The sequence below is a fragment of the Suncus etruscus genome, chromosome X (genome assembly GCF_024139225.1).
Source record: "Suncus etruscus isolate mSunEtr1 chromosome X, mSunEtr1.pri.cur, whole genome shotgun sequence".
Lineage (NCBI taxonomy): Eukaryota > Metazoa > Chordata > Mammalia > Eulipotyphla > Soricidae > Suncus > Suncus etruscus.
In genome coordinates this window covers 62,457,167-62,479,349 of record NC_064868.1, presented here as the reverse complement: position 1 = coordinate 62,479,349, position 22,183 = coordinate 62,457,167, and the positions used below count along the sequence as shown (strand labels likewise).

The 22,183-nt window shown below is 40.7% G+C and overlaps 1 protein-coding gene across 3 annotated transcripts in view; it reads right to left on the bottom strand.

Annotated features, from left to right (window-relative positions):
* Positions 1-22,183, bottom strand: part of OGT (O-linked N-acetylglucosamine (GlcNAc) transferase) — a 53,414-nt gene that overhangs the window by 14,854 nt on the left and 16,377 nt on the right. For all 3 annotated transcript variants that reach the window (XM_049767165.1, XM_049767163.1, XM_049767164.1), the window contains exons 4-14: positions 22,107-22,175; positions 18,523-18,639; positions 12,676-12,755; positions 11,169-11,364; positions 10,777-10,917; positions 9,474-9,574; positions 9,170-9,323; positions 8,974-9,075; positions 8,643-8,822; positions 2,803-2,961; positions 2,589-2,678 (exon numbers count right to left, since the gene is read on the bottom strand). In XM_049767165.1, coding sequence (XP_049623122.1) covers positions 2,589-2,678; positions 2,803-2,961; positions 8,643-8,822; positions 8,974-9,075; positions 9,170-9,323; positions 9,474-9,574; positions 10,777-10,917; positions 11,169-11,364; positions 12,676-12,755; positions 18,523-18,639; positions 22,107-22,175 — 1,389 coding nt within the window. The remainder of the gene's footprint in view (positions 1-2,588; positions 2,679-2,802; positions 2,962-8,642; positions 8,823-8,973; positions 9,076-9,169; positions 9,324-9,473; positions 9,575-10,776; positions 10,918-11,168; positions 11,365-12,675; positions 12,756-18,522; positions 18,640-22,106; positions 22,176-22,183) is intronic.

The following is a 22,183-nucleotide window of genomic DNA, read 5'->3' as shown; positions in this document are numbered from 1 at the left end:
AGTGGTAGGGTGTTTGCCTTGCACGCAATGGACCCAAGTTTGATCCCCCAGCATCCTATATGGTCCCCTGAGCCTGCCAGGAGTAACCCCTGAGTGCCATCTGACACAACCAAAAAAATTAAATTAAAATTTGGTGGGGCAGGGCCGGGCGGTGGCGCAAGAGGTAAGGTGCCTGCCTTGCCTGCGCTAGCCTTGGACGGACCGCGGTTCGATCCCCCGGTGTCCCATATGGTCCCCCAAGCCAGGAGCGACTTCTGAGCACATAGCCAGGAGTAACCCCTGAGCGTTACCGGGTGTGGCCCAAAAACCAAAAAAAAAAAAAAAAAAAAAATTTGGTGGGGCTGGAGAGATAGCATGGAGGTAAGGCGTTTGCCTTTCATGCAAGAGGTCATCGGTTCGAATCCCAGCGTCCCATATGGTCCCCCGTGCCTGCCAGGAGCAATTTCTGAGCATGGAGCCAGGAGTAACCCCTGAGCACTGCCGGGAGTGACCCAAAAACCACAAAAAAAAAAAAAAATTAAAATTTGGTATGCTGAGTGAAATAAGTCAGAGAAAGAGAGAAAGAAAAAGAGAGAGACAGACAGACAGACAGACTCACTCAACTATGGGTTTTAAGAAAAATGAAAAGACATTCTTGCAATAATTTTCAGAGACAAAAGAGAGGAGGGCTGGAAGTTCCAGCTCACTTCATGAACCTCACCACAAAGAGTGATGAGTTTAGAGAAATAACTATATTGCGAACTATCCTAACAATAACAATGTATGAGGTTTCAAAATAGAAAGCCTGTCTAGAGTACAGGCGGGGGTGGGGAGGTGGGGAGAAGGGAGATTTGGGACATTGGTGATGGGAATGTTGCACTGGTGATGGGGGATGTTCTCTTACATGACTGAAACCCAACCACACACGTTTGTAATCAAGGTGTTTAAAGAAAATATTATTAAAAAAAAAAGAAAGAAAGATGAGAAAGGAAAGTAATGGGGTTTGGGGCCTCTGTTATACAAGTGGTACGGGAGAGTTAGGTAGCTGTAAATCCAAATCACAGACTCAATAACACTGGTAATATGAGATTTAATATGCAACCACTGAACTTTTTAATGTGCCTAACAAGTTAGCAGGAAAGGGGTGAGGGCACAAAACAATGGAATATGGGAACACTACTGATGGGAGTTGACAATGGTGGGTTGGCATTGAAATATGGGGGACATTGGTCTGGGGAATGTTGCACTGGTGAAGGAGGGTATTATTTTTTTTTTTTTTTGGTTTTTGGGCCACACCCTGTGACGCTCAGGGGTTACTCCTGGCTATGCACTCAGAAGTTGCTCCTGGCTTCTTAGGGGACCATATGGGACGCCGGGGGATCGAACCGCGGTCCGTCCTAGGCTAGCGCAGGCAAGGCAGGCACCTTACCTCCAGCGCCACCGCCCGGCCCCAAGGGTATTATTTTTATTACTGAAACCCAACTACAATCATGTTTGTAATCATGGTGCTTAAATAAAGTTATTATTTAAAAGAAAATAAAAAAAATAAAAAGTGAAAAAAATTAAAATTTGGGGGCCAGAGAGATAGCACAGCAGTAGGGCATTTGCCTTGCATGAGGCCAACCTGGGACCCAGTTAAATTCCTGGCATTCCATATGGTCCCCCGAGCTTGATAGGAGTGATTTCTGAGCACAGAGCCACGAGTAACCCTTTTGTGAGTGGTCCAGAAACCAATCAGTTAATAAATAAACTGCTTTTAAAAAATGAACAGATATAATACTGAAGCTACAGCTTTTAGCAAAAAATATTGTGGTGTATTATTTATTTGATGGAAAGTCTTACCAATCTACTAGAACTTTAATAATGTATGTATGAGTTAGTAGATAGGAATTAGTAGTTATACTACATACATTATCTCTGTAAGTCTATAAAGTGATCAATAATCAATAAGCTAGTCTATATGAAATAAAAAAGGGTTAGATTAAGGATTAAGTCCTGAGCATTGCTAACAACTACACAACAAGGTACTGGAGTGCTAGTGCAAAGGTTAAGGAAATAAAAAAGATTTGAATCTTAATTTATCATAAAGCTTGTATGTGCCTAAATAGTAATAGAGCATGTATTGAAATCAATATAACCAAAAGGCAAACACTGAACTGTTTCCATTCTGGAAGAAGCCCATGTTCTCTTTTGAACATCTCTCTCTTCTCTTCTCTCTTTTTTCTTTCAGATTTCTCTAAGTAAATTTCTTTAAAGAATATTTTGTATCACTAAGAAAAATAAGCAAGGCTGAATCAAAATTCATTTATTTCTTTAAATAACCTATTTATTCTAAGGCACTATCTTGCTCAATTCATTCAATTAATATGAAGAATATGTCATAAGGGCTGGTTCGACCCCCAAAGATTTTAAGTACAAACACAAATACACATATTTATATTTAAATCCTAAGCAAAGTCCACATCTATTATAATTGTAAATGTCAATAAATAATATCCGAGCTACTGACAGTAACAAGCAATGTTTAATATCTTACGAATATATGCTAGTACAGTTTTACTCCTAATTTGCTCAAAATAAAAAGTTGAAAATTTTAAGAGTTAACCTACCTGAGAAAGATCAATGAAATGATTGGCTTCTGCCATCACCTTCACTCGGAAATTTGTGCCATCATCTGGACTCAAGGCATAACAAAAAACCTAAAAGACAAAGCAGAGCAAACAGTAACTCAAATGTCATTAGCCTTAACACCTACCAGTGACAATAAGAGTTGATTTGTTCATATAACATATAGTGCTTGGAGTCTAAGGAAACACATCTTACCTCAAATTTATCAGGATTGTGCATGCCTGGTATAGACTGCATAAGGTGAGAAGTGGGATGATTTCCAAAGTCAGAACTCACATATCCTACACGCAGGCGACCATCACTCAGTTTCAAGTCTTTTGGATGTTCATATGGTGGTTTATGAAGGACATTAATCTAACAATGAAATGCAATGCTTATCATCAGTAGAGTAAACACGTTTTCACCAAGAAAAACTAGAACATCTCCATAAAACAGTGTAATTATCTACTGAGGAAAGACTCTGACCTTAAAATGATTACAAAGGGGGGCAGAGCAATAGTACAGTAGTTAGGGTGCTTTCTTTGCATGCAGCTGACCTAGTTCAATCAGCAGTATATCATATGGTTCCCCAAGCAAAATCATGAGCAATTCCAGAATAAAAAGCCAGGATTAAGTCCTGAGCATTGCTAACAACTACACAAGGCACTGGAAAGTCAGTACAAAGGTTAAGGCACTTGCCTTACATGTCTGAGAAGTGACAAGAATAGTCCTTCACAACCAGAGTGTGACCCTTCCAAAAAATAAACTATATAGAAAGGAATGAGTCCAGAGTAATAGTACAGCAGGTATGGCACTTATATTGCAAGCAGCCACCCCAAGTTCAATCGCCAGCAGCCCATATGACCATATGGTATATATATATATATCACATATATATATATATGTATATATATCATATAGCCAGGAGTAACCCTGAGCATTGCTGGGTGTGGCCCAAAAAACAACAAAAAAAATGAACTATGTGGAGACAGAAAGCTTGTGCCAAGGGTAAGAAACTTACTTGCCATGCACAATCTACCCAGGTTCAATCCCAAGCACCACACTCCTGAGTATCACCAAGAGTGATTGCTGAGTACAAAGCAAAGAAAAAGCCATGAACAACACTAGGTGTGCACTCCCCCAAAAAGCAATTTTGTCTCATACAGCTCACATCAGTTTGTCATAAGAGGACATCTGATCAATAGAGAACCTGTGTTTTAAAACTGGGTAGCCACAAACCTGAGATAAATTGGTCACAACCTCAGGAAGCAGACTGCCTGTGGACAAGGTACTTAACTTGCAGAACCAATGCAGATACCATTCCCAGTATCCCCTATGGTCTTCCAGGCCCCACCATAAGTGAAACTGAGAACAGAGCCAATAACAAGCACTGCCAGATGTGATATCCCCCTCCCTCCACAAAAAAAATCAGAGTGGCACTATTGCATGAACTACAAATCAAAAGGCAGGAGGGGGTTCAGAAAACAAGTTTTTGGGAGAAAATTACAGCTCTATAAATCCAATGAAGCCCTCCACTAACCAAGAAAGGACCCTACATGGATACAAGAAACTAGGTAGTATTAACATTCTATGAACCCCAGAATTTTATCAGTCACAGAGTAGCATTCTGAATCTGTACTCTCCCAACATCCTACCGCAGGAAGTCTGCTTTTAATGCTAAGTTCTAATAGCCTTCAGCTAAAGATACCTGCCCTGGTAAGACAGATCAAAAGGTAGAACAGAAACACAAGAAGCTCCATTCCCTACACAAACACATGGCCTCTATTTAAAAAAAAAACCTACAGGGCCAGAGAGATAGCACAGAGGTAAGGCATTTGCCTTTCATGCAGAAGGACGGTGGTCCGAATCCCGGCATCCCCATATGGTCCCCGTGCCTGCCAGGGGCGATTTCTGAGCAAAGACCCAGGAGTAACCCCTGAGAGCTGCCGGGTGTGACCCAAAAAAACAAAACAAAACAAAAAACCTACAACACATAATACAGGGGTTAAGGCACTTGTTGATGCATTTCAGAATCCTGGCATCACATAAGGCCCCTCAAGCACACTAGTAGTGATCCCTGAGCAGAGTCAGGAGTAAGGAATAAGGGCTGAACACTATTAGCTGTGACTTCAAAAAAAAAATAACACACTGATCTACAGCAGGAGATCACTGAGTTTTCACTGGCAACAGACTATGGTATAAGTAAGGAACAGAACACATAACTCTTCAGACCCGCAGTGAGCTATTTCAAACCGCCCCCCAAAAAGATGCTGGTACTGTGAGCAGACAAACTAAAGCAGAGACCCCTTTTTCCAAAACCCTCAGAGCTAAGCCAACTGGGTTTGATTCCTGGCATCCCATATGGTTCCACAAACACCACTAGAAGTAATTCCTGAGCACAGAGCCAGAAGTAACACATAAGCACCTCCAGATGTGGCCCCAAAACAAAATAATAAAAAGAATCCAAGAGACTGACCTCTCTACCAACACAAATCCTAGGGCCTTAAAAAATAGCTCTACTATACTAAATGAAGACAAACAAAACAAATACCAATAAATATCTTTTGATTTTTGGTCCACACCCAAACATGGCTGCATGCAAGGTAAGTGTGTTAACCACTGTACTATCTATACCAGGGGTCTCAAACTCGCGACCTGCGGGCCGCAAACAGCTCTCCGTACAACATTCTGTGGCACTGCCCTAGAGGAATCTTTTTTTGTTTTGTTTTGTTTTAGTTGTTTGGGTCACACCCCCCAATGTTCAAGGCTTACTACTGACTTTTTTTTGTTTGTTTTTTGTTTTTTTTTGGGGGGGGGCCACACCCGGCGGTGCTCAGGGGTTACTCCTGGCTGTCTGCTCAGAAATAGCTCCTGGCAGGCACGGGGGACTATATGGGACACCGGGATTTGAACCAACCACCTTTGGTCCTGGATCGGCTGCTTGCAAGGCAAACGCCGCTGTGCTATCTCTCCGGGCCCTTACTACTGACTTTGCACTCAAGGATCACCCCGACTTTGCCTCCTGCGGCCCCCAGGTAAATTGAGTTTGAGACCCTGATCTATACAATCCCCTAAAAATTTTTAATCTTGCATCATTGTAAAATAGTCTTCAACAATCCAGCTTAACGCAGGAATGAGAAACAATTTAAAATAACTACTATGAAGACTTTAGATGATATCAACCAAATAAAGATGTATTTATATAACAAAACCAAAAAAAATTTATTCAAGCCAGGGATATAACTTAATGGTAGAGCACTTGTTAATCATGTGTTAGTACCTATATTCAATCTGAGAAACAAAAAGAGAAAAAAGAAAGAATGTGCATAAAGGAGGGATATGTGGGAGACAAGCTGGGAACAGGAGTGGAGGGAGGACAACATTGGTGGTGGGAAAGCCCTTCATTCATTGTCACTATATACTGTAAATAATTCTGTGTAATGAACTTCAGTCACAATTTAAAAAAGTAAAAAAAAGGTGTCTTTAACCTAGTGCTTCACAAATAGTGGGGCGCGTCCCCCAGCAAACACTGTCATAACAAGCTAAACCCGTGTTTACGTCTCTGTATGTCTCTGGAGCTGAGAGTTGCTGTGTCCTGCTTCCAACCCCACTTCGAAAAGCTATGTATTGCAAAATGTGCTCATTGTAGCCATTAATCCAGACATCACCTCTGATTAAAAAAATCAGCTCATAGTGTCTGCCTTGCCAGCGCTAGCCTAAGATGGACTGCGGTTCGATCCCCCAGCGTCCCATATGGTCCCCCAAGCCAGGAGCGACTTCTGAAGGCATAGCCAGGAGTAACCCCGAGCGTCACTGGGTGTGGCCCAAAAACCATAAAAAAAAAAAATCAGCTCAAATTATTTTATTTTTTTTTGTTTTTCAGGTTAAAGGCTTTTTTTTTTAATAAAGATACTATTTACAATCACGCGGGGGGGGGGGGGGCGGCGCGAAAAATGTTTTCTTCTTCCTAGGGGGAATGACAGAAAACAATTGAGAAGCACTGCTTTAACTAAAAAGACTTAAGTTATGAAAACATTTCCATAGATGGGGAATTGTGAGATTACAGGATTTATCTGTTTCTACCTCAATCAGTATATGCATTGTTACTCATTAAATGGAATTATCTTTGAATGTAGCACCTTGGATTAGTGTGGAAACTGGATGGTCCCACCTTCCAGGTGTGATGTTTTCTCTCAGTACAATACTTGGTTGGAAAGAAATAAACTATTGTTTGTTTTCCAGATCTCCTAGGGAGTGGCCAGCAAATAATGTGGGGATCTAACTCTTCAAAAGCCTTTTCTCTTTACATACTTGCGTGTAAATTATTTTCCAGACGCCCATCTGATTCCAGACCCACGTATTGCCAGTGTTCCGGGGTTAGAACCCCAGGACTGAATTCAATATAATGGCACAGGGATCCAGAAAGATGTTTCAAAGAGCTAGAACACAAGCTTTTCATAAAGGAGTCCCAACAATCACAGACTATCTAATTATATTAGCATATAATTCAAAGAAGTTGGTGATTGGAGACAACACAGCAGGTGAGTTGGTGTGTGCTTGCCTTGCTCAAACTAAACCCAGGTTTGATCCCCAGCATCCCATATAGACCCCTGAGCACCTTCAAGTGAGTGCAAAGCCAGGTATTAACCCCCAAGCATCATCAAGTATGCCTACCATGCCTCAAAAAAGGTGTGTAGGTGGGCAAAGATATAGCTCAAGTGGTAGAGCATATGCCTGGAGTTTGATCCCCTGCACATCAAGTGTGGCCATAAGGGGCACCAGAACTGCCCAGTATGATCCCTACACAAAACTCTAAAATTCACATCACTGTTTTACACAACATTGGAATGAATATTACTTAGCAAAAATAAGGCCTAAAGACATAGTACAATTAATAGGGTGCTTTCCTTGTACACAGCGGACCCAAGTTCACTTCCAGCACAACATATGGTTCCCATATCCTGCCAGGAGTAATCCTGGAGTGCAGAATCAAGAGTAAGCCCCTGAGTGACAGTACAGGGACTAGGACATTTGCCTTGCATGCACCCAGACAACCTGGATTCAATCCCCAGCAGCCCATATGGCCCCTGAGCCCATCAGGAATGATTTATGAGCACAGAGCCAGGAGTAGCCCAAGCACTGGTGGGTGTGGCCCCAAAACAAAAACAAAAGTCAACCAACCAATCTCTGAAAAATCATGATGCCCCCCAAATCTTCCCAGGAAGACTGTTCCAGGCTGATAACTCAGCCTTCTCAGAACAGGGGCAAACAAATTAATAATCCCTTATGCCCCGAGGCAAAGTAGTTCACAGCCACATCCTCCAACATAAAAAATGCCCAGCTCCACAAACTAAACCTCACTAAAATGCTAAACTACCAAATTGTTCCATCTCTACAGCTCCTGGACAGTGTGACTGCATTTGCAGTTACACAACACTTTCAAATTTCACAGGACTGTTAGCCCAGTAAGATCATAGCAAATCTGATAGGAAAGTTGCATAGGTCACTAAGCTCAATAAGAAGACTAGCTAGCTCTGACCAGCACAGTAGATCCTCAGATAATGACTTTAGTAACATCATCCTGAGAAATAACAATTATCACAAATTGACACATCGATCTAAGTTTTGCCTTAGTGTTACAACAAACAATATGAAGTAAATTTGTTTATGCCTGCAAGAGAGCAAGTGAGGATAATGGGTGTGAAACTGGGAGCATTGGAGGAGTCACACTAGTGGTGGGATTGGTGTTGGAAGATTTAATAATCACAATATTATTATAAAAGTTTTCTCTAAATAAAAGAACAAAGATGTGAATAATCAAATGTAAAATAAAAAGAGATAACACAATTGACAGGAAGGCTTCTAAAATGACTAACAAAGTCCATTTTCTTCTTTTGTGGTGCCAGGGATTGAACCCTAGTCTCCTGCATGAAAAGTATGCACTTATTTGACCTTCCATTTTCAATTATAAAAATTAATTTGGCCTTACATTTCTTTATCATTTCTTGTACCTAGGTTTTATTTCACAAAAAAATTAACACTCAAAAGAACAGTACCTTATCCAAGCAGAGGTTCCCATGTCTTTCAGCAATAGCCTTCCTGAAGCCATGAGAAAGAGGGTATAGCATACTATGATGTGGATGTACAGACGGCAATCTATTCTTCTCTAACTGGTCAGCCACAATACTGACCAACTTCTTCATTCGTTCATCATAGTCCGTCCAATCACAGACAATCTGAAATACAAAAAAGAATTTACCATCCAGACAATCTTTGACCTAAGCGAAATAGGTCAGATAACATATTAAAATACATGGATCAGTATGTATGTTGACTAAAATGTGATTAATAATGCTGAAAGCTTATTACTGGCTTGTTATTCTTTACCTGAAGGCAATGAGCCAAATTACAATAAGCATCAGGAAAATCAGGCTTAAGCTTCAGAGCAGTACGGTAAGACGCTATTGCTTCTGGAATATTCCCTGAATCCTGAAAATAAAATGGGAAAGTAAAAAAAAATTGCATAAGAATAAATTAAAGGTTGCCATAAATTAAATATTATCCCAAGATCATGTAGCAGTACCTTGTGAATAGAAGCTAGATTACTGTGAGCATCTGCAAATGCTGGGTTAATCTGAATAGCTCGAGTATAACATTGCAAGGCTCCCTGAACATCCTGCATTTCTTTTAGAGTATTTCCCATATTCGAGTAGGCATCAGCAAAAGTAGGACTGATTCTAAAACAGAAAGGACAAAAGCTTTATTTATCCAAACCCCTGCAATTTTAATCCCCTGTAATACTACAGCTATTATCAAATGAAATTTCAGCATGCACTGCCAAACATTAAAAAAAAAAAAAAACAGAAAAAAGGGGTTGAGTCTCTTACCGTATAGCCTCCTTATAATGCATTAGAGCTTCCTGTAGTTTTCCTTGCTGCTGAAGTACACTTGCTAAATTTGAATGGGCAGCAGCAAATTCTGGAAAGACCTATTAGAGCCAAAATAACTAAGGTTTTAAAAAATGCTAAATAGCAATATTAACTTATCACAACAAAAACTTTGCTCAAAGACTTTTATATACCTATACTTTACCTATATTTCTACCTTCACAAAGACTAGTCTTCAAAGGCTAGCTAGCAAGAAGCTCAATTATACCTCTTTCTTTGGTACTTTGCTTTAAAACAATGAATTTATATCCACCAAGTCAGCACCACCTAAAATTGAAATCCCTCTCCTTTGAACTCCCACTTCTACCATCATTACAGCTGACAGGTATACAGTAAAATGCAGGCAGACCTGACTTGACTTACAATGGAATTACATCCCAATAAATCTTAATATACCTAAATTAGGTCCAAAAATTATGGTAAAGCATGAACCAGACACTAGTTTAATCACAAGCACAATAGTCCTGTGAGCAGTGCCAGATATTGCCCAAGCTTGAGTCTAGTGGTCCCTGCCCCTCACTTTGAACCAATCAGCCAAGAATCGACAAAAAAGGTTTGCAGGTACCCTAAGGACTGGTTGGGAGCAACCTTCTCCTCCAAAAGAAAGTTAAAAATAACCTAAGTTGAAAATGCTGAGACCATGGTCAGCACAAAAGCATATCACATCATATAACAGTTTGCACTGAATGAATTCACTTTGATACCAACAGTCATAAAATCTTATTAAGTTCAGAGGGCCAGAGAGATAGTAAATCAGATAAAGGCATTTGCCTTGCATGCAGCCAACCTTGATTCAATCTCTAGCACCTTATATGTTTCCCTGAGTCCCTCCAGGAGTGATCTCTAAGCACAGGCAGGTGTTGTCCCCCAAAAAATGTAAGTCAAACTGTCAAAATTTGTCAATGTATGTACTGGTGGCTCCTCCTGATCTACAACTGTTTAGTTCATTTGTGTAGATTATGCACATAAACTAAACTGCATTTTGGGATCATTTTTATAATTTTAATTGAATCACCATTAAATACAGTGTTAAAAATTTTTGATGGTTGTGTTTCAGTCATACAATGTTCCAACATAGAGGTCTTCTTGAAGGTCATCAAGTACCCCAAAGTCATATCTGAGGCACTTAATTGCTGGTTCAGTGAAAAACTCAATCAGCATTTTTAAAAAAATGGCAAATGGCATGGCAAACCTAACCCTCTAATAGCACAGAAACAAAATACTCAACCACAACTCAACATACTTCTAAAGCTTTACGATATAAGCGAACTGCCTCTTCAATGTTTCCCTGTTCTCGTTTAATATTGGCTAGGTTATTCAGAGAGTCTGCATGGGTGGGACACAGGCGAAGAGCTGTATTGTAACAATCTTCTGCTTCAGCAACCTAGAAAACAAAACAAACTATTCGAAACTTATAGCAAAGAATCACAGAGGCAAAACTGATATTATCTCAATTGCGTAGGTAAACCTAATGAGTAATGTTTCAGAAATCAAATTTTCTTTAGTCTTCCTCTCAATAAAAATACAAAGTAAAATTATCTACCACACCTCAACAATTATAAACAGTAAAATACAAAAAGACTTTTTTTAATCCTATCCGGTAACAAAGAAACATGACTGAATAAAAATCCTTACACTGCCCTTCTCTTTGAGAGCATTGGCTAGGTTACAGTAAGCATCGGGGAAATGTGGTTGCAGTTCAATCGCTCGCCTGTAGGTATCTATTGCCAGGTCTATCAGGCCTTGCTCATAATATACACATGCCAGGTTGCCATGTACCACTGCATGGTTTGGACTCAAGCTAAGGGCACGAAGGTAAGCTGCCACAGCTCTGTAAAGAAACACACAGCACAACCACCGTTTAATAGATGCTTTGCTATCATTCAGGTAACACTATACAAAGTGTAAACACTGTATCTGATTACAATGAATCATGCCATACTATATATAATCTCAAGGCCCACCATGCCCTTCTGCCCCAACAGGCTCATCCACTATAAAACAGTGGGAGTGGAACCAGCAGCAACTATAAGGGCATCGTGGGGGTCATAAAGCAGGTATCAGGCAAGGAGAAGCCACCACCTCTCACATGTGAAACATCATCAAAAAGAACTCACATGCCACCTACAGCAGCAACCACATGGCCCACAAGAACAAGAACCACCCTAACCCAAGTACAGCTGCTACCACATAGCCAGAAGCCTGTGACAGTGAAAAGGAAATGGGCACATCCAATAAAGTCACAGCTATACAGAAGTCACAGCTGACTTTTTTTTTTGGTTTTTGGGCCACACCCAGCGGTGCTCAGGGGTCACTCCTGGCTGTCTGCTCAGAAATAGCTCCTGGCAGGCACGGGGGACCATATGGGACACCGGGATTCGAACCAACCACCTTTGGTCCTGGATCGGCTGCTTGCAAGGCAAACGCCGCCCAAGCTGTGCTATCTCTCCGGGCCCTTTTTTGTTTTTTGTTGTTTTTTGTTTTTTCAGGCCACACTTATTTGATGCTCAGGGGTTACTCCTGGCTAAGCGCTCAGAAATTGCCCCTGGCTTGGGGGAACCATATGAACCGCGGTCCTTCCTTGGCTAGAGCTTGCAAGGCAGACACCTTACCTCTAGCGCCACCTCGCTGGCCTCACAGCTGACTTTTTAAAAACGAAAAATGTTAATCCAGGATTTACTTAGCTCTCTGAATCTGATTTAAAGAAACAATCTAAAAGAACACCATTTCAAAAGTCTGACAATAAAAAACTTTTTAACTTCCTGGAAAACCAACAATGAAAGCTGAGGCAACAGCACCTTAAAAATAAAAGGTAACACAGAAGTCATAAACAGGTAAAAGGCAACATACAAAAAAAGAAAAATGGGGGCCAGAGAGATAGCATGGAGGTAGGGCATTTGCCTTGCAAGCAGAAGGTCAGTGGTTTGAATCCCTGCATCCCATATGGTCCCCCAAGCCTGCCAGGAGTGATTTCTGAGCGTAGAGCCAGGAGTAACCCGAGCACAGCTGGATGTGACCCAAAACAAAAAGCAAAAAGAGAAAAAAAAGAAAAATGTATGTGACATATCATTGCCATAATTTAACTTCAAACTTTCAATAAAACAAAGACTTGGGAAAATTATCAAATAAAACATCCTCTTACCTGTCAAAAATCCGCGCTTCTTTCAAGACATTTCCTAAATTGATGTAAGCATCCAGAAAATTGGGGTCAAGGGTAACAGCCTAAAATTACAGAGAAGTTATTTAGAGCAAGTTTAGACTTTGTTGGATTAATTTCAATTTTAACCTTTAAATGCTGAGATCATTTTAGAATTGTTTCCTAGCAAAAAATTTGGTGGGGGGGTTACACTCGGCAGTGCTCAGGGGTTACTCCTAGCAGGCTCAGAGGACCATATGGGATGCCGGGAATAAAACTGGGGTCCGTTCGGGGTTGGCCACTTGCATGGCAAACACCCTACTGCTCTGCTATAGCTCTGGCCCACCTAGCAAAATTCTTAATTTTTTATTTGTTTAGTTTAGGGGTCACATCCAGCAAGACTCAGGAATTACTCTAGCAGGTTCAGGTAACAATGAGAGTCTGAAGACCTACCTACTGTAATATCACTCCAGACCCTTATATATATTTTTTTCTTTTGGTTTTTGGGCCACACCCGGCGGTGCTCAGGGGGTACTCCTGGCTGTCTGCTCAGAAATAGCTCCTGGCAGGCACGGGGACCATATGGGACACCGGGATTCGAACCAACCACCTTTGGTCCTAGATCGGCTGCTTGCAAGGCAAAGCCGCTGTGCTATCTCTCCAGGCCCCAGACCCTTATTTTTTAAAGAAACAATCTTTCCTATGGAGGTGTTGGTACCAAACCTGGCAGTACTCAGAGAACACTTTTGGTGCTCAGGGGAACTTTTATCAGGAATCAAATCAGAGTCAGCCATGGGCAAGGCAAACACATTAATCCCTATACTTTCTCTCCAGCCCCCCTTTAGTTCTTTCATTTTAAAGCCCAATTATTAGAATTACTTATGACTCCTCATATAACATAAAACCATTAACCAGGTGTCCTAAAGTAATACAATTTATTTACATTTTTTGTGATACCAGGGTTTCAAAGGTATATTTTATTTCATTCTTAATTTCCACTACTGGCTTTCACATGTTAAGACACTGTTAACCTTTAATATTTAAACATGGGTCAAAAGGGTTAATTCAACAGTTTAACCGCATGAATTAACTGTTTAACTGTATGCTGTAGGCCTGAGTTTGGTCCTCCCCAGCATCACATGGTCACCAGAGCACTGCCAGGGGTGAGTCAGGAGTAGCCACTGAGCAATGACAAGTATAGTACCCAAAAAATTAACATTCTTTCTTAAATTACTTTAAACACTGTGGTTTGCAAGGTTGTTCATGATGTACCTATATACTTGAGTATAAGCTGAGATTTTCAGCACAAAATTTGTGCCAGTCATCTTCTGCCATCTGCTGAAGGAGGTAGTGCTTCAGCTCAGTTCACAAGTCGTGACTGAGCTGAAGAGGTAGGCCGCTGAACTGAACTGTATATCACTGAACTATTTAACCCACAATATTCTGTGCTTTGTATGAGACCGACAGCAGTGATGATATCTGCAAACTCAGCGATGATGGCAATGTCTATGCTGATATCCTCACAACAGATACAGCTGAAGTTCTGATTGGACATACAGATGCTGAGGAGGAAGAATTCAGTTTTGAAGGATTTTAATCTATGTGATTTAAATTGATTACCTGTTAAACTATGGCTTTCTGCACTTTATTTAAAGTTTTAAAGTTACTGTTGCTAGTTTACAGTTTTTCATAAGCAATAAATACTGAAAAACATTTAACTTACTGATTCCTCAATTACTGTAATTGTTTTGGGTATATATTTTTATTTTTGAAATTTACCGGTGGCTGCTGCAGTTTCCACCTTGGCTTATGCTCGAGTCACTAAGTTTTCCCAGTTTTTAGGGTAAAATTGGAGGGGGTCAGTTTATACGCAAGTCGGCTTATACTTGAGTATATAAGGTAGATTATTTTCCCAGTACAGAGTTGTTCATGATTGAATTTCATATAATATAAAACATCCTTTACTAGTGCATATTTCACTTAAATACATTTTTTTTTTTTGGTTTTTGGGCCACACTCATTTGACGCTCAGGGGTTACTCCTGGCTATGCGCTCAGAAATCGCCCCTGGCTTGGGGGGACCTTATGGGACGCCAGGGGATCGAACCGCGGTCCGTCCTATGCTAGCGCTTGCAAGGCAGACACCTTACCTCTAGCGCCACCTTCCTGGCCCCTTAAATACATTCTTATTCATTCAATCCATATACCACTTTCCCGTCATTTAAACAAATTCTCTGCCTCCTCTATAGATTAGTTTTCCCAAAGTAGGTTAAAGCAATACTTAGTTCTTTTCTGACACTTTTAAAAACCACTGATCTTTTGTTATTATAGTTTAGGTAACATGTTTTACCGTATCATAAATGGTTATGGTTTTGATATAGTTACCACCACTTCGCCACAAAGTAGTGCCCTATATCTACCACCACTGTCCTTATGTTACTTCTAGTCAACCTCATTATTTCCTCAAGCCCTTCTCCACCACCTCCAGGTAATCTGTTTTGTAATCCAGGATGAAAAATTTAAAATTGTTAGATACTATCTATTTCCTGGTTTTGTTTCTCTATATAAAACAATGAGTTATATCAGCCAATAATTTGTAATAACTGTAAAGCGAGTCTACTCCAATTTATTGATCTGAATAATTCAAATGGTTGAGCTTATTTTATACACTGTTAATTACCCAAATTCTCTGAAAAAAATAAGGAAGCAAACTAACTGAAAGAGGAAATATGTACTCAATATCTACAACAGTATACATAGTATCACCTTAGTAAGATACATAATTAGAACCACACATTTAGTGAGATACATTACTTAAGAGCAATTATGCATTAAGCTATATTATCCACATTAATTCTGATACATCTAGAGTAGTGATCCTCAACCCTAGCAGTATACTAAGAACGGATCTAGGGTCAAAGAGATGGCTGGGAAGCATAATTTTCATTCAGACAGCCTAGGCTTAATCCCTGGAGCCTAGCCTCCTGAGCCCCTACCATCGATGGTAAGAATTCTCCTTCTAAACGGTGTCTATGGGGACCTGAGCAACAGCACAGCAGAGAGGATGTTTGCCTTACATGCCAGCATAGGTTTGATCTCTGGAGCCTGCCAGGAATAAGTGCAGAGTCAAGAGTGGCCACTGGGTGTGGCCAAAAAATATTAAAATAAAGGTACCAATGGGAGCTGGATAGATAGTAGAGGTAAAAGGCACTTAGCTATGCATCCCACCCAACAGAGTTTAAATCATCATCACGCCACAATGGCACCCCAGCAATGGATTACTCCTGAACATAAACCCAGGAATAGACACTAAGTGCAGCTGGTATGTACAAAAATATATAAAAGGAAGTCATAGTAACTATATAAAAATAAAAATCTGAATAAAAAATAAAAATAAAGGGGGTAGAGACCGGTATAGAGGGTAGGGAACTTGCCTTGAACTCAACCAATCTGATTTAATCACCAGCACTGCTTATGTTCTCTGAACCCCTAAGCACTACAGAATGTGGCCGAAAAACTGAAAAACAGGACAGAGCAATAGTACAGTAGGGAGTGTGTTTGCCTTGCATATGGCCAACTATGTGCTCAGAAATCGCTGCTGGCTAGGGGGACCATAAGGGACTCCAGGGATGGAACCAGGTCTGTCATAGATCAGCTGCGTGCAAGGCAAATGCCCTATTTCTGTGCTATCACTCCAGTCCCAAATAAAAACTGGGGTATTTTTGCTTCAAGAGAAATCACTGTCCTATAACTCTTCCCATTGTGTGGATTTTGTTGGCTGCATACCTATGATGTCCTTGAATATGCTTCCTTGACCCATACATTTGCTGTAGTGGTACTTAGAAATATGTACCTAAAATATTGTCAATGATATGTAAGCCACTATGATTAAAATAAAAATTATATTTAATAAAAAAGAAATATAAAAGCTTAAGCAGATTTGACTTTTCTCTTTTCTGTGAGGTCACTTCACTGTTACAACTTCTAAACCAAGGTATATAATGTCTGCTTGTGTCACTTATTTATTATTTATTTATTTATTTATTTATTTATATCTTTGAGGACCACATCTGGCAATGCTCAGGGTACTCCTGCCTCTGAATCACCCCTGGAAGGTATGGGGGATTATACAAGATGCCAAACCTGGGTTGGAAATGTGCCCTGCCACTGCACTATCACTCAGTCCATATACATATAGACCACTGACGAGTGCCTATATCTACTAATCATAATACTCTATCAGTCTTTCATTTATTTATATTTATATTTTATTATTTATATTTCTTTTATTTATTTCATTTATTTATAGAAGCACTTCCATAAAAATAAACTTTCCCGGGGCCGGAGAGATAGCATGGAGGTAAGGCGTTTGCCTTTCATGCAGGAGGTCATCGGTTCGAATCCCGGCATCCCATATGGTCCCCTGTGCCTGCCAGGAACAATTTCTGAGCCTGAAGCCAGGAATAATCTCTGAGCACTGCCAGGTGTGACCCAAAAACCACAAAAAAAAAAAAAAAAAAAAAAAAACTTTCCCTGACTTAGCTTTTCAAGCCCATGTTCTCCCTTAAATACATATCTTTTTTTTTTTTTTTTTTTTTTTTTTTTTTTGGTTTTTGGGCCACACCCGTTTGACGCTCAGGGGTTACTCCTGGCTATGAGCTCAGAAATCACCCCTGGCTTGGGGAGACCATATGGGACGCCGGGGGATCGAACCGCGGTCCGTGCTACGCTAGCGCTTGTAAGGCAGACACCTTACCTCTAGCGCCACCTTCCCGGCCCCTTAAATACATATCTTTCTTGTTTGTCTTCTGTTATCTTTATTTTTTTCCACTTGAACACATACTTATCTCCTCTCCCCTCATGTCTGAGAAAATAAAAAATATGGGCTGAAGCAGTAGTATAGCATGAGCAGTTTAATTGCCTTGCACGCAACTGAACAAGTTCGATTCCAGGCATCCCATATGGTCCCCCCAACCCTGTTAGGAGTAATTTCTGGGTGTAGAGCCAGAAGTAACCCAAGTGCACCGGGTGTGGCCCAAAAACCAAAAAAATAAATAAATATAATAAACATTCCTTAATCATCTGTTGCTAGTGGGTGACCCTGAGATCTAGTTCTTATACTGAAGGAAAACAAAGGTATTAAGCGGGGGGGGGGGGGGTTTATTGCCAGGCATTGAGCACAAATCCTATACATGCAAGGCAAGTAACTTGACCTCCAAACCAAGTCATATCCCTAGGCCCTTGTTCAGCTCATCTTCCAAAGGTGACCAGTTAATTTCCTCTTAGCATAATTATGAAATCACAGAACTAAATACATTTTGATAGCTTCAATGTACTTACTACTACTTATTCTAAAGTCCTCCTGAGTTCTTCTGACACAATACAAAAAAATTCCTTGTTTTCTAGTGTGACAAAGCACTATTTACATATTTTGTACATTTCCTGCCCAATTGCTGGAATCACTATTTTCAGCATTTTCTGCTTCTTTGTGAAAAAACTAACTTTTCAGCAGCGTTTGCCTTGCAAACAGCCGATCCAGGACCAAAGGTGGTTGGTTCGAATCCCGGTGTCTCATATGGTCCCCCGTGCCTGCCAGGAGCTGTTTATGAGCAGACAGCCAGGAGTAACCCCTGAGCACCGCCAGGTGTGGCCCAAAAAAAAAAAAAACTAACTTTTTAAAAAGGTTAACTACTAAAGTACATTTTCAATGCAAATTAGAAACTGTCATTAGCATCCAGAAAACACCACAATTGTGTCAGAGAAACAAAGACATTATATGGGTAAAGGCTTATTATTTAGTTAAAAACACCCTACACACATAAAAACTTCATAAATACCAGTATTGAAGACTAACCTTTTCAAAGTGATGAATTGCAAGCCAAATCTCCCCTTGTGCATTGAAAACACAGCCAAGATTACTCCAAGCTACTGCAAAGTTCGGTTGCGTCTCAATGGCTTTCAAATAACATGCCTTAGGAGGGGTTAATGAAAGAAGATGGGAGGGGAAAAGGTAAAGGGAAAGGGGAAAATTTGCAAAGGGGGAAAAAGATTGGGGGGGGGAAGAAAGTGGTATCATTATTCCTTCTCTGACCAGTCAAAAGTGACCCTGCAGCATAGGCTCGCTTGCGCCAAAACTAATGCGCTGCCACAGCTGGCTGTTCCTGCGCTTGCGCCACCAGAACCCAAGTGCAAACCACCATTTTCAGTTCTGCCAACCAATGACCAAATCTTAGGGTGGAACTTATGTCAGTTGTCTGAAAGCTATGCTGGACTTCTCGTATCTGAATGAATACCTAAGGGCTCTTGATAAATTTATAAATGGTATCTTTGGAGTATCATTTAAGGCCACTTTTTCCATCTCCTCCCCAGCCTTCTTCCACACACATCCCATTTCCTAAAGTGTATTTTATAATGCACTAATAGGTATCACTGGAAAAGGGGGTTTCATAATCCAATAAATAAAAAAAGGTTTCTTTACTACAGGACTTTCCTAAGCAAAAGCATGCCAGATCCCCTAAACTTAGTCGACCATGGAACTCTTCTTTCATTGGACATATTTCAGAAAGTTATAAAACACATTTTGAGAAAATTCTCTAAATATTACTGGACCACACTAACATCAAAACTGCAAGAGAATGAAAAAAAGTGCTTTTATGCCAGATCAGATCTCATAAAGCCATATCCTCACAGACTAGATATGTAGCCCAGTTGTAGTGTAGAGGCCTCAGCGGGCACGGTCCTAGTTCTGATCCCTAGCACTGTAAAAAAAAAGTTTTTAGTTTTAAAATTAAAGTTGCATCTTTACAATGCCTCCATCTCTCAAGAGGGACTGAAGCCGAAACCTCATATGACAGGATTGCACCTAGGTTGAGGTCCCTGTAATGCAAGCGCAAACATCGCCTGCGCAACCTAACAGCACCGCATTGCGCAATCGCTGTGAACTGCTGCGCTACATAGAACACCCCTAGACGCAGCAAACGGCCAACCAGATCCATTAATCTACTAGACAGGCCCAGATAGAATATTTGTTTAATGATATTAGTTGGACTCAAAGTATGTTACAACCCAATTTTATCCAAAAAGATTACAGAATAGGACTGAGGGAGCCAGTCAATCAGATTACTCATCTAGTCAACCGTTCACAGGGGCTCATCATACGCATTGCGCTTTAACGCTGCGCAGCCTTTGCGCTACTGCAGGGTCACAGCGCATCATCAGAAGAGCAGAGTGCTGCAATCCAAACAAAGAAGAAAAAGGAAAAAAATGAACAACAAGAGTTAGAAGCTTTAACTAGTAAATTATCTCTAATAATTTTAATATCAATTAACTTTTACTTATCTTTGACAGAATTGTGGCCATAGTATAAAACATTCTCTTACATAACTTGCTTGTAATAAAATTATTTTAAGCTGTTTCTGAAGCCACAAGACAGAAGATTCAGGCATGGAGGCAAACTGTTTCGCTGTGGCAGTTACAAACCCGTTACCATATTTCTCATCATGTGACTTTTCGGTGCGTTCCTTGCTGGAAGAGGAGGAGGTGTGTGTCTGCCCTAGATCCAGGCCTCGAGCTCCCTTCAGCGAGGCACCTTACGCATGGAATAGGAGGTTTCACCCACCTGAAACCTTCTAAATACAATATCAATGGTGAAAAACCAAAAACAAGAGAGAAAATAAAAACAAGATCATTAGTAAAAGTTCAACAAAGCAATTGAAATTCTTTGGATGTCAATTACATATGGGAATGAGGACAGTCTCAAGTCTGTAACATGGGAAACATGCAGAAGGGAGAGGGTTAATCAGGGCTATTGCATACAGCATGGATTTTTTTTTTTTTTTGCTGGAAGAAAGGCTCTTTACTTTCTACAAAGAAAACTTAATTTTGCTTCTAGGTACTAGGAACATGCTGGCTTGACTTTTCAAATGCACTGATTACAAAAGAAATACATTGCATTTCATACAAGAGTATTTTCTTGTTTGCTAGGTTCTCACAAAAACAGAGGAACATTTTTCAAACTAGATGTCTCCAGAGCTCTGAAATAAAGAAGTCAGCAACCTAAGGCAGGCGCAATGTCTCAGCCTAAACCAATCTCTAAAGCTGCAGTGAAGTGCAATTCATGTTAGCTGTCCGCTTGGTGGGGTGATAATTAATAGGAGCTTCTCAAATATTCATTTAAAAAATACCAGTTAGATTTACAGCTAGGACTGAAATCAAATACAATTAAGTAGCCAGAAACCTACAAAAGATTAATCCGGAGTGTCAGCAAAATTTATGAGCTACGCACTTCCAACTAGTGCCTTTTAACATTAGATGATGCTGAAAAGCCTTCTCCCTCCCTGGGTGAAGCAAACAGACAGCTACGCTGCGCATACACTCCACGCATTAGCATGCGCGTGGGGCTCAGAGCAACAGGTGGGAGTTCAGAAGCAGTCTGGTTTCTCCCCACTCCTCACCCCTGCAACGCGGTTGCGTAAGGTGGCTTGTAACAAAACAATTGTGTTTAAAAATTTAATTTAAAATTATACCAAAAGCTTTAATAACCCAACCTGGTAATCAAATTCATTCTTTAGAAACAAGGAATGCTAAAAGCCACCTTTCCACTTTGGCAAGTTTTCTTTCGATCAGTCCATTTCCCAAACAAGCCAGGCTTTGTTCTTCTAACTTTTTTTTTCAAGGAGGTGGGAAGGGGAGGAATGGAAGGAAAGAGAAAAGGGAGGAGGGAGAAGGAGAGAAGGAAGGAAGGAAGGAAGGAAGGAAGGGAGGGAGGGAGGGAGGGAGGGAGGGAGGGAGGGAGGGAGGGGAGGGGAGGGGAGGGGAGGGGAGGGGAGGGGGAGGGTAGACAACTAGGATTGGGAAAGAGGAAAAAGGAATTTGAGACGTGGAAACAAGAGGCAGGGTGTTCCAATTATTAATTTGCAATCATCTTTATCAGCCTTTCTTCCACTTTGAAAGGGTAAGATGGAGGGAGGAAGGTTAAATAAGAATTTTAAATGCCAGTATTACAGGGTAATATTTGGATGAAATTCTTCTCCACTTACAAGCCACAAAGGACTTAGAAGAGCAGCATATTCAATGGCACCTGCATCATACAGGAGTCTTGAGCCAAATCACAGGCGCTCTGCTTGTCACCAGCAGGCAAGCCTCAGATTTGAAGGAATGTTATTTATTCCAACATGACATCATGTCGGAGCCCACTGTTAAAAGATGATCTAGCTCAGCAGAAAGGCTCCAAAATGTTCAGGTTCTTGCTTTACTCCCAGATTTAGAACAGATATGCCAAAGCCTGGCCCTGCTCTAGTCTGGGGTGATTCATGTCGTCAGTTTTCCTCAGTTTCATAGGACTGTTTTATGAAGATAGCTCAATGGAGAATTGAAGACTTGGCAAAAGTACAAGTTTTTGTAACACTGATGTTTAAACGTGTTCTAGCAAACACCTACCTTGGCTTCTTCCAAGCGACCCAGGGCTTTGAGCAGGTTCCCCAGGTCACTGCGAACACAGTACAAATCCTAGAAAC